Source organism: Pelophylax lessonae (assembly GCF_965119305.1).
Source record: "Pelophylax lessonae genome assembly, chromosome: 2".
NCBI classification, from domain to species: domain Eukaryota; kingdom Metazoa; phylum Chordata; class Amphibia; order Anura; family Ranidae; genus Pelophylax; species Pelophylax lessonae.
This window is the reverse complement of record NC_138769.1, coordinates 147,332,874-147,345,722: the sequence shown is the minus strand read 5'-3', so window position 1 is coordinate 147,345,722 and position 12,849 is coordinate 147,332,874. Positions and strand designations below refer to the sequence as shown.

At 41.7% G+C, this 12,849-nt stretch overlaps 1 protein-coding gene across 1 annotated transcript; it reads left to right on the top strand.

Annotated features, from left to right (window-relative positions):
• Window positions 1-1,751: 1,751 nt before the first annotated feature.
• On the top strand, window positions 1,752-2,625 carry LOC309547334 (small ribosomal subunit protein eS1-like). The gene has a single exon (XM_082247169.1). It carries the CDS (start codon window positions 1,773-1,775, stop codon window positions 2,364-2,366), a length of 594 nt encoding a protein of 197 aa, XP_082103295.1. The 5' UTR covers window positions 1,752-1,772; the 3' UTR covers window positions 2,367-2,625.
• The last annotated feature ends 10,224 nt before the right edge of the window (window positions 2,626-12,849 follow it).

The window sequence follows — 12,849 nt, the reverse complement described above, 5'->3', positions numbered from 1 at the left end:
ATTGTTCGTGGACACAGAAATTCTTCTTGCTTTGACTCCTTGACCTTCTGGGAAGAAACAGTATTCACATGCGTGCCCATACAGCATTAGCACTGAGGGACAGATCACATATCCTCTGTTTCAGCAAGCTGACATGTGCTTTCCTTTGCTTGCCTATTGAACTTGGATTGTCTAAGTGAACCTGAAAATGTTGAATTGTGTTTTCATCCAGGCATCCATGCTTGATTTGGAAAGGATTTTTGAAATGCCAATAGCAGCTCTGCTGGGCAAGTCATCAGAAATCATCAACATGTCAGTGATACAACCCTCTCCAAGCCCACACACTCAACATAAAACAATGACATAAGGAAAAGACAAAATTTACTAAGAATCTATTGGATATTCAATTCTAAAATAAGAGAGAAGCACATTTCTTTGAACTTGACAAAATTAATAAAATCGCTATTATACGTGCTAGAAAACAAATAACCTTGAACATTATTTAAAGGAAAAATAATGTGGATTATATTGTTGTATAAAAAATGATTTTAAAGGTTGGGTGTGAAATAGTTTCATGTTATTGGTGTATATACAAAATGTTTCTACTTTAGCACAGTAATAATTAATACAAGAAAGCATTCAGATTAGGTTTTCTTAGGGGGTTAGGTTTGGATGTGGACTATGGTTAAGAGTTAGTGGATTAAGGGTTGAGTAAAATGGTTGTTAAACCCAAAAAAGCAAACATTTATTATATTGCAGCTTACCGATTCTTAGGGTGGCTTCACACTGCCCTGCTGTGCTTTGGCCACAGGGTGGGTGCAACGCAATGTACGAAACACATAGGGGCGGGCATTTCGGTCAAGTACTACGTCACTTCCACCTAGTGGAATGCATGTTAGCTTCAGAGGATTTGTGGAGCAGTGACAGTTACAGCATTGCCACCCGTTGGCAGATCATTTCCGGTGCTGGGACATGGGACTATTCCATGTGAGTGGACATCTTTATCTTTTGAAGTGTACTTTTAAAACGTTATCATGCTATTTCGATCCCTGTGATCTAATCTTTCCTATGAATTTGATGCATCAACGGGGACTCCTCACTCCTGGATAGAATAATATATACATAGAAGCTTTGTAGACCCACCTCGGTATAAGCCCAGGCAGTCCATACTTGCAGGTTAGCACTATAGCACTTTAATATTGTTACCCACATATGGTGTATTGCTAAAGGGTAGTGCACCAACTATTAGAAGTTAAAACAAAGGAAGGATGCCCACTTTCACCATTTTTGCTCTAGCCATTGAGCCACTGTCAGCTATAATCAGATCTAATACAAGCATAGTCAGTTTCAGATATAGTGATATTCCTTAAAAAATTATATTATATGCTGTGGAGATCCTTTGTTAGGTGGCACTACCATATCCCTTCAGTCAGTGATGTTTACCATTCTGGCATATACTCTGGACTCACTATTAATTGGCGGAAGTTAGCCTTGATGTTACTAGATGAAAATATGTCTCAAACGGTGACCTTTTTCTGTCCTATACCAATTACAACCTTCTATAAAGAAGAACGCCAGCTTTTCCTCCCCAAAACAAGAGATGCATTGTGCATATAAACGAATCCCCAATGTCAGTTTATGTGTAACTTACCTTCTATAGCTGTATACAGCAGGTTTCTGTGTATGTGATGTCTCTCCTCCTCCTGGCTGAATTTCAAAGTAATCTGACTTCCTGCTACCTTCCCTTGCAAGTCCTAAAACTATATCCACTCTTTCTCTCCCAGCTGGACAAGATGGCAATCGGCAAGAACAAGCAGCTGACCAAAGGCGGCAAAAAAGGTGCCAAGAAGAAGATTGTCGACCCCTTTTCCAAAAAATATTGGTATGATGTTAAGGCACCAGCCATGTTCAATATCCGCAACCTTGGCAAGACTTTGGTAACAAGGACACAAGGAACCAAGATTGCATCTGATGGCCTCAAAGGGCGTGTATTTGAGGTAAGCCTTGCTGACCTTCAAAATGATGAAGTGGCCTTCCATAAATTCAAGCTGATTACTGAAGATGTTCAGGGCAAGAACTGTCTCACCAACTTTCATGGCATGGATCTGACCTGCGTCAAGATAAGCTCTATGGTCAAGAAGTGGCAGACCATGATTCAAGCTCATGTTGATGTAAAAACTACAGATAGCTACCTGCTCCGTCTCTTCTGTGTTGGATTCACTAAAAAACATAATAATCAGATCAGGAACACTCCATATGCCCAGCATCAGCAAGTCTGTCAGATTCGCAAGAAAAGTATGGAAATCATGACTCGGGAAGTCCAAACTAATGACCTAAAAGAGGTTGTGAACAAGCTAATTCCAGACAGCATAGGCAAAGACATTTAAAAAGCTTGTCAGTCAATGTACCCTCTGCATGATGTCTATGTCCGTAAAGTCAAGATGTTGAAGAAGCCAAAATTTGAGCTGGGTAAACTCATGGAACTGCATGGAGAGGGTGGCAGTTCTGGCAAGCCAACTGGAGATGATACAGGCGCCAAAGTCGAAAGGATTGATGGTTATGAACCCCCTGTGCAGGAGTCTGTTTGAGATGATCAATCTGATTCAGCGTGTAAAGAAATAAACAACTATTCTGTAAAAAAAAAAATATATATATCCATGATCCTTTGAGCCGATGTACCTTCAGGGAGGCTATGGGATTCACTTGTACCAGCTTCGGGATTGGATGTGGGTCCGTCCTAAGTTTACTGTGGGTGTTTCTGGGCCTTCATGTAGCTGGTGAAAGGTGTGTATGTGTCATACTTTCTCATGTGTTATTCCTGTCTTGCAGCATGCCAAAGAATAATGGCTTGCTGCAAGACTACAGAGAAAGGACTATGGGAGGTTATTATGAAGGTGTTTCCTTCATATGTAAATTCATCACTTCACAGAGAGCAGGTCTATGGGAGGGTGGGATCTGAGGGGTGGGTCTCTCCCTGTTCACACTGGTCAGTATATTTAACTGGGCAGGATTAAATTCTAATTGTGATCCATTCCATCCTACCCAGCAACAGCTAGCTTTCAGAACAGGCTGTGTATGAAGGGATTTCCTTCTTGAATAATGCTGTGATCTGTGAGGTGGGACTTGGGAAGTTTGGACTCTTTCTGTAGGTATGACTGGGATGGGATTGAATGCTAATTAGGATGTAGGACGAGGTGAAGGTAGAAAACAAATTATGATTATTGCTAGCAGGAAACACACCACAAAAGGGCATGTTATAGCACGACAAAATGTGTGAAAAACATAGCAAATTGTGCTGTCTAAAAACACTCCAAAGTCAGCTCCAAAAAAGGGTACAGGAGCTAATTTGGAGCATTTTTGGAGCAGAGGGAAGCCCATTCAATTGAATGGTATTACCACAAAAATGCGGCAAAAAGGCGCAAAAAGAGTGTGAATAATGCAACACTCTGGTACTGCTAGATGTAAATGTAACCTTATAAAATGATTTCGTTACATAGTAGGTGAGGTTGAATAAAGACAATAGTCCATCCAGTTCAACCTGTGTAGGTGTGTGTGAACGTTATTATTTCCCATACCCCTGAATGTTTTGATCCTTGAGATGTACGTCCATGAGTCTTTTAAAAGTAGCCATACTCCCTGCAGTTACTACCACTTGTGGTAGAGAATTCCACAATCTTGTAGCCCTTACTGTAAAAAAAACCCCTACGTAGCATAAGGTTAAATCGCTTCTCCTCTAATCGCATTGTATGGCCTCGTGTCCTCATGCATTCATTGCCACTGAACAGTTTTTTTTTCTATGCTGAGATCACCGTTGAGGTACTTGTAAATCGCTATATATAAAAGGTGTAGTAGCGCCAAACACTGTAACTAGATATTAAACAATGTAGAGTGTCCACAATAAGTCCCAACAGTCCAAGAGAGATGAGAAGTAGTGGAGACCAATTCCCAATATCAGAGCCGTGCGGATGAAAAGAAGCCAACACCCAAGCGTGGAAATATGCCAACTGCTTACCAGATATTAGATCGATATGGGCGATGCAATAAACTCAAATTGGGCCATCAATGACAGACAGTGCCAACAGTATAACTCATCAATTCCCAGTGTCTCAACAGATCATGGTTAAGGGCAATGAAGGCTCAAATCGTACCACCAGACAGAGTAATGATCTCAGCAATATTCAATTCACCTCAAAAGAAAGGGGCAGGACATAGTGCAGACTGTACAAACTCAGGTTTAATAAATGCATAAAAATATACTCACACAAAGGTGAATGTATACAGGCATAGTAAATAAGTAAAAACCGCGGTATTGGTGGCGTGCTGCTCGTTCCGGATCACCTGACGCGTGTCGTCAAGGAAGTGACATCATCAGAGGTGGACCGGATGTACACGGCAGCACGCATATAAAAGGACAAACCGGAAATGACGTATGCGGATGTAAACCGCAAGTGCGTTCCACTTGGTCATCAGCCGGAACCGGAAGTGACGCACGCGGAAAACATCCGTCAATGCGTTCCATCGGGTTCCACCGGCCGGAAATAGCCTATGACAGCTATAATAAGTTTCTGTAACCATAATTATAAGAGTGATTGTGTGCTCAACCAACCAGACACAATCACTCTAAACAGCCGGTGCTGATAGGACAAAAAAGGAAAAAAAGAAAGAAAAAAACTACCAGCATGGACAAAAACAGAGATCAAGTGGAAGGCACATAAAACAGTTGCATGCTATGCAATTTTTCTATGCAAGAGAAGATCTATACCTCTCAAATAATAAAAAAATGCCATTAAACACATATAACACTGGATATGAAATTAACCCACTCAAGGTCATATAAATATCCCATAAATGATAAAACATTGTAGAAGAGGACGGAGGATATTAATGCTAACTCAGACGGATATAAAGTAACAGCATCAAATATCCACACCGTCCCAAACTTCATAAAATGACAAATACTGACTCTGAAAAAACTAATAAAATAAAATAAGATAAAATACATCACTAAAAGATCCTCATAAATAATGATGTCCAAAATAATTAACTGTTATTAATGTAACAGTTCACATCCCACTCAACATTCAGCCCCCATGGAGAGTAAGTCCTCATATTGAAAATCCACCGAGTTTCGAGACGGGAAATTTCACGGTGGACATGGCTTCCTCTCCAATGGGGGGTGAATTTGTCGATCCCCCAGATCTTAGTACCCACAGGGTTTTTGTCGTGGCAATTGGCGTAATGCCTTGAAACGCTATGGTTGGGAAAACCCTTTCTGATATTTTTGATATGTTCCCTCACCCTCACTGTCAATGTCCTCTTGGTGCGGCCTATATATTGTAGGCCGCATGGACATTGCAGGAGGTAGACCACATTATTGGAGGAACAACCAATGAAGGGTTTGATGGGGTGTGTCTTGGAGGTAGCCGTAGATGTAACCTCGCAGAATTTTCTACCGGTAAGAGAATTTACTTTACATACCGAGCACTTCCTACATGGATAGTGAGCAGTGACCAGTGTCCAGTGTTATATGTGTTTAATGGCATTTTTTTATTATTTTTTTATTATTTGAGAGGTATAGATCTTCTCTTGCATAGAAAAATTGCATAGCATGCAACTGTTTTATGTGCCTTCCACTTGATCTCTGTTTTTGTCCATGCTGGTAGTTTTTTTCTTTCTTTTTTTCCTTTTTTGTCCTATCAGCACCGGCTGTTTAGAGTGATTGTGTCTGGTTGGTTGAGCACACAATCACTCTTATAATTATGGTTACAGAAACTTATTATAGCTGTCATAGGCTATTTCCGGCCGGTGGAACCCGATGGAACGCATTGACGGATGTTTTCCGCGTGCGTCACTTCCGGTTCCGGCTGATGACCAAGTGGAACGCACTTGCGGTTTACATCCGCATACGTCATTTCCGGTTTGTCCTTTTATATGCGTGCTGCCGTGTACATCCGGTCCACCTCTGATGATGTCACTTCCTTGACGACACGCGTCAGGTGATCCGGAACGAGCAGCACGCCACCAATACCGCGGTTTTTACTTATTTACTATGCCTGTATACATTCACCTTTGTGTGAGTATATTTTTATGCATTTATTAAACCTGAGTTTGTACAGTCTGCACTATGTCCTGCCCCTTTCTTTTGAGGTGAATTGAATATTGCTGAGATCATTACTCTGTCTGGTGGTACGATTTGAGCCTTCATTGCCCTTAACCATGATCTGTTGAGACACTGGGAATTGATGAGTTATACCGTTGGCACTGTCTGTCATTGATGGCCCAATTTGAGTTTATTGCATCGCCCATATCCATCTAATATCTGGTAAGCAGTTGGCATATTTCCACGCTTGGGTGTTGGCTTCTTTTCATCCGCACGGCTCTGATATTGGGAATTGGTCTCCACTACTTCTCATCTCTCTTGGACTGTTGGGACTTATTGTGGACACTCTACATTGTTTAATATCTAGTTACAGTGTTTGGCGCTACTACACCTTTTATATATGCCTATATGATTTGTAATCTATCATTTAGTTGGCTGCCTTCACATTTATCTTCAGGATCCTCATTATTATTTTAACTTCTTGTTGTCCGAGCGCAGATTCTTTTCCCCCTTTTTTATAACTTGTAAATCGCTATCATGTCCCCTCTCAGGCGTCTCCTTTCCAGGTAGAATACATCAAGCGTTTGTAAGCGCTCTTCATAATTAAGGTCCTCCAATCCCCTAATCAGTTTGGTTGCCCTTCTCTGGACTCTCTTCAGCTCCTTCACATCCCTTCTGGGGACTGGCGACAAGAACTAGACAGAATACTCCAGATCAGTACGGGTTTACAAAAGGGCGTTCTTGTCAAACCAATCTGTTAACATTCTACGAGGGGGTGAGCTGTGAGCTAGATAGTGGGAGATCTGTGGATGTGGTGTACCTGGATTTTGCTAAGGCGTTTGATACAGTTCCCCACAAATGCTTAATTTATAAAATAAGGTCTGAAGGGATTGACCACAAGGTTTGCTCTTGGATACAAAACTGTCTAAAGGGGCCAGGGGATTCTACGCCTAAACTCCTATATTTCCTCCATAACACTCCAATGAGCATCCCACTAAAAAATTTCCATATTATTAATTCTAAATTCCAGGCCTTGCTATGGAAACGCCAAGAACGCAGGGTTAAGCTTGAACAGTTACCTCGCCCAAAAGACGTGAGTGAGTGGACCTGCCGAACCCATAGTTATAAAATTTTCCGGCGCAGTTACAGCACCTGGTGGGGGGCTTGGCACCATCTCAGGAAGCAGATAGGTAAAAAGGGATTCTACAGTGTAAATTCTTCTCCTTTTTTACAAAATGGCAGGATCTACCCTCATCTACCCTGCCGAACCCTAGGCATTCAAAAATCCAACATAACAAAAAATCTGGAATAAAGCCAAACAATTGCAATGTGATACTGGTTTTACCTGTTATACTCCTCTTTGGTTAAATAATACATATACAGAATTAGTTAAATTATAGTATGCGGGCAAGTAGAGGACCTTTGGCATCACAAACCTACAGCATATATTACTGAATGGCTCCCTGATGCCTTTCTCACAGATAACATTTCTCAATTTAAACTCCCTCAGTATATGCACTTCTACTATTCCCAACTTAAACATGCAGTGGCTGCTAAAGTTAATGTGATTGACTGACAGCTGTCTTCCAACCCTATTTTAAATCTTGTGCAAAATGTCACATCCTCTAAGGGTTTATATATCCCATTGTTATGATATGCTTCTTGTAGCGTTTCTGGGGAATTATCCATGTAAAGTTGCAGAGAAATGGGAAAGTGATGTGGGACCTCTCACAGGTGACCAGTGGGAAACTGTACTGCAGTTAGTTAAACTGAGTTATCTTAATGTGTATTGTATCAGAAGCTCTCACAATTGTTTATACTTTTGCGAACCCACTATACACCTTTGAGGTTCTATAGGATAGGAACACTAGAAGACCTATTATGTAGCAGATGCTGCAGGGACCTTGGTGATATGATTCACACTCTTCGGAAATGTCCTACATTCCACAAGTATTGGACAGCAGTTCTTCATACTTTGAACACTGTACTTAGTTTAAGCTACTATTCAGTCTGACCCAAAGCAATGCCTATTAGGAATTTTAGAGGATCTTCTGGTACAAAATTACATTAAAGAGGCCATCCCAAGGGCTTTGTTTCAAGCTTGTAAACGTTTTATACAACATTGGCAATCAGATGAACCCTCGACTTAAACAGAATAAGTAAGACACATGGGTAATAATGTATGACTTGAACACCATATATTTCAACATAGAGGCTGCCCTACTAAATTTGGGAAATTATGGGACAATCAGAAAAATTGTCCTTTGGTTCTTGTAATTGAGAAAATTCTGTAATATCCAATGGATGCTTTTGCCCTTTGAACATAACTATTGGGTTATACAAGTGTAGCAGGATTTCCAGGCATTGGGCCTGATGAGGGTCTGCCATTGTTACCGGAAACGCCAGCAGCCCCTTTAAACTGAATACCCAAGTGTGAGATTGGAGTCAAAGACCAGTCCAGCATCTGTGGTTTGTTTTGTTTATTTGATATAGGGGATGGGAGAAGGGAATGAGTGGGATACTCCTCTGGCTCAACTAGGTACAAATGGGTCACTTTGAAGAAAAAATGCCTTTCAGCGATGCCTTGACGCCGGCTGAATGACGACCAACGCTTGCTGGCGCTTGAAAAAACACTGACTTGTGGTACTGTACTTAAACTTGACTTCTGACACACAGGTTAGCTCAAAAGTCCTGGACTGCATTGAGACTTGACTCCTGACACTTTGATTAGCTCAAAAGTCCTGGAAACAGCTACCTCCAGTCCTTCCTGACTGAGGTAGCCTCCTGTAACTGCTTGTGCTGCTGCAACTCTCAACACTGTACACTGCACACTGCACGCTGTACACTTTAACACTTCAGGGCCCAACCGCTGGCAACCCCTCTGAACTTCAGGGTCCTCTTACTAGGCACCCCCTCTACACTTCAGGGTCCTCTCACTGGCACCCTCTTTGCTCTTCAGCGTCAACACTGGCACCCCCTCTACACTTGCTCCTGCACCGGCTAGCTAGCTCCTGGATGCCTACGACCTTCACCGGAGTGGTCCCCTCTCGCTAGGCAGACCCCTAGTGGCAGTTTGCAGTACTCACGAACGCTTTCCTGAAACTGGACCCCTCTCAGCTCCTCTGGTCCTCGGGCACACCGGATCCTCTCTGCAGCTCAGCCCTTTGTCACCTCAGGCAAGCCGCCTGGGACACCCGCTCCTGCTGACAGGAGGAAAGACAGCCATACTCTCCCTCCTGGGACTCTGCTTCCCGCCAAAGACGCTGCGTCATGAGCTCCCCTCAAACTTATACCCACTCCCAGAATGCTGTGCGGCAGAATCTGCCTTTCTGGGGTAGATACAGGCCTGAGTGTGCCATTGGCTGGGTTTCCTCCACTGCCCAATGAGAGCCCTCTCATAGAGCACAGTGGGGAGACTCCCCAGTCTCAACAGCCACACCTGGGAACCATGACAACCTGACTGAAAACATGGCCCTGCTGTTAAGCATGTATGGGGGAAGGGAATGGGGAATGTCGCTCAGGTGTGTGTCCAAACAGGTGCTGGCTGGATCCGCCGTCCAGGAAGATACAAGTAGAAATGTGAAGCCGCACACAGATGATTGAAATCAAATGAAATGTCTTTATTCTTCAAAAGTATCCAGGACAACCGTGGTAATGAGTAAGCGGCCATTCGAGCCGTGAAACGCGTCTACCTTGGACATATTCTGTTCCTCACACTGTCTGTTTGTCCTGGATACTTTTGAAGAATAAAGACATTTCATTTGATTTCAATCATCTGAGTGCGGCTTCACATTTCTACCTGCTGTTAAGCAGACAAGGCCCACTATATTTTTACCTAGCACCTACTTTGTAGGGTGCTACACAATGTTACTGCACATGTACAAAGTATTGGAGACGCTGTAATATCTTGTCTGTTTTCAGATGCAAACTTGTATTCTGGATTCAGACAAACTGTACCAATTTATTCCTACTCTGGAACTGCTCAATAAAATCTTTTTCTGATTTAGGAAAACAACATTTTTTAAGTATATGAGCTATTTGAGTAGAACAAATATTAAAGTCTGAAAAGGGTTCCAAGCCTTAATACTGGTTTATGGAGATATTTATCCTCACTTTCTTTCCCTTTCCCCAATATCACTCTTTGGGGTAGATTTACCAAAAACCGAGAGTGCAAATTCTGGTGCAACTGCGCATGGATTGTTCAATTAAACTCTGACAAAAAAAAACAAACAAAAAAAAAAAAAAAAACAGGAAGCTAATTGGTTTCTATACAGAGCTGCACCAGAATTTGCAAACCAACCCCAATAACATGGAGAAACAAGACAAAGAGTCACATTTAAAAAAGGCAAATGGACTGTTCCCTTTGCATAGAAAAATGCACTTTGTGTGGGGAATTTTCCCTAGAGCCTAGAGAAGGAGGTTAGGTTCTGCCGAGTTCTATCCCCCCAATCATGTTTAGGGAAAAACGCTGTTTCTTTAACCACTTGCCGACCGCCGCAAATACATTTACTGCGGCAGTCAGCCCCTCCTGGGCAAGGTGACGTAGTACTACGTCGCTCGCCCAGGAGCCTGTAGGGGGCGAGGCGCGCTCCCGCCCCCACTCGTTCACGCCCATCCTCAGGCGAGTGACCGGCGGCTCCGATGTCTGCCGGGCACTCGCGATCTCCCGCTGGAGAGGGAGAAAGGCAGGCCGCTAATGTAAACAAAGCCGCCTGTCATTCTCCCTGGTGTAACAGCAGAGACTATACAATCCTGCTATGTAGGATCATATGTCTCTGTGGTTACATCAAAAGCCACGCCCCTTGACAGTTAGAAGCACGCCCCTAGGGACACACTTAACCCCTGGATCTCTCATAAAGTTAACCCCTTCCCTGCCAGTGTAGTTTTTACAGTAACAGTGCATATGTATAGCACTGATTACTGTAGTGACATTACTGGTACCCCCAAAAGTGTCAAAAATGTTAGTCAGGGGTCCGATCTGTCCGCCGCAATTTTGCAGTCCCACAAAAAAATTGCAGATCGCCGCCATTACTAGTTAAAAAAAAAACAATAAAAATGATATAAATCTTTCCCTTAGTTAGTAAACGCAATAACTTTTGCGAAACCAATAAAAATACACTTATTGCGATTTTTTTTACCAAAAATATGTAGCAGAAAACAAATTGGCCTAAAATGTTAAAAAATTCTGATTTTTACATTTTTTTGGGGGGGAATATCATATAAAAAAATGTGAAAAATATTGTTATTTTTTCAAAATTGATGCTCTTTTTTTGTTTATAGCGCAAAAAATAAAAATCGCACAGGTGATCAAATACTACCAAAAGAAAGCCCTGTTTGTAGGAAAAAAAGGACGTCAATTTCATTTGGGTACAGCGTCGCACGACCGCGCGATTGTCCGTTAAAGTCACACAGTGCCGAATCGCAAAATAGGCCCTGGTCTTTGAGCAGCCAAATCCTCCGGGGCTTAAGTGGTTAATTTCTTGCTCAAGATTGGGTATCCATTTCAAAGGTACATTTTACCACATTTACTAAGTTCTGGGAATAATTCCCATGTAGAATGCAACATACTTATCAAAGTGTAACTTCACTTCAAAGTTAACAGCCTATTTGCCTGTAGTAAATCAGTTTCAATATCTTTATGTTAGTTCCCAAAAAAAATAGGGTTTCATAGATTTGTAGATATTTTTTGGGTCAGTACCATATTCAATCATCACAAATTTCATCAAAATTCAATTTGTTTGATCCAATTAGAATTTAAAAATGAGTTGATTAAGAGTCGGTTCACACTATGGAGACACGACTTCGGGGGGCGATTAGTGAAGTCGCCATGCACCGTGACTTCGGCGTGACTTGCACGGACTTCACATAATGGAAGTCAATGCAAGTCGCTCTGACTTTGGTCAAAAGTAGTGCAGGAACCTTTTTCTAAGTCGGAGCAACTTGAGTCGCTCCTATTAGAACGGTTCCCATAGCACAGAATGGAGCACGACTTGTCAGGCGACCAAGTCGCCTGACAAGTCGCGGTAGTGTGAAACGGCAGTTAAAGTGTATAGCTCCCTCCCTTCACCAACCAATCATAATAAATGGTTAGACTGAATTCTAGTTCATATGGCTCACAGCACTGTGCCTATTTCACCTAAATGGGTAAATAATCTAAAGTGTTAAGAGTAAGGAGATCTTCCAGAATGATATCTTAACCACTTAAGCCCCGGAAGATTTTACCCCCTTCCTGACCAGGGGGTTTTTTGCGATTTTTTACTGCATGACTTTAACGGACAATTTTTTGCGATACTGCACTGCGTTGCTTTAACTGACAATTGCGTGGTCGTGCGAAGCTGTACCCAAATAAAATTGGTGTCTTTTTTTCTCATAAATAGAGCTTTCTTTTGGTGGTATTTGATCACCTCTATGGTTTTTATTTTTTGCGCTATAAACAATAAAAAGCGACAATTTTGAAAGAAAAAAAACAATACTTTTCACTTTCTGCTATAAAACATTCCCAAAAAAAAAAAAAAATGTAAATCAATTTTTTTTCATCAACTTAGGCCAATTTGTATTCTGCTACATATTTTTGGTAAAAAAAAATCCTAATAAGCATATGTTGATTGGTTTGCACAAAAGTTATAGCGTCTACAAACTATGGGATACATTTATGGACTTTTTTTATTTATTTTTTTTTATTGTTTTTACTAGTAATGGCAGTGATCATCGATTTTTATCGGGACTGCGACATTGCGGTGGACAAATCTTACACTAAATGACACTTTTTG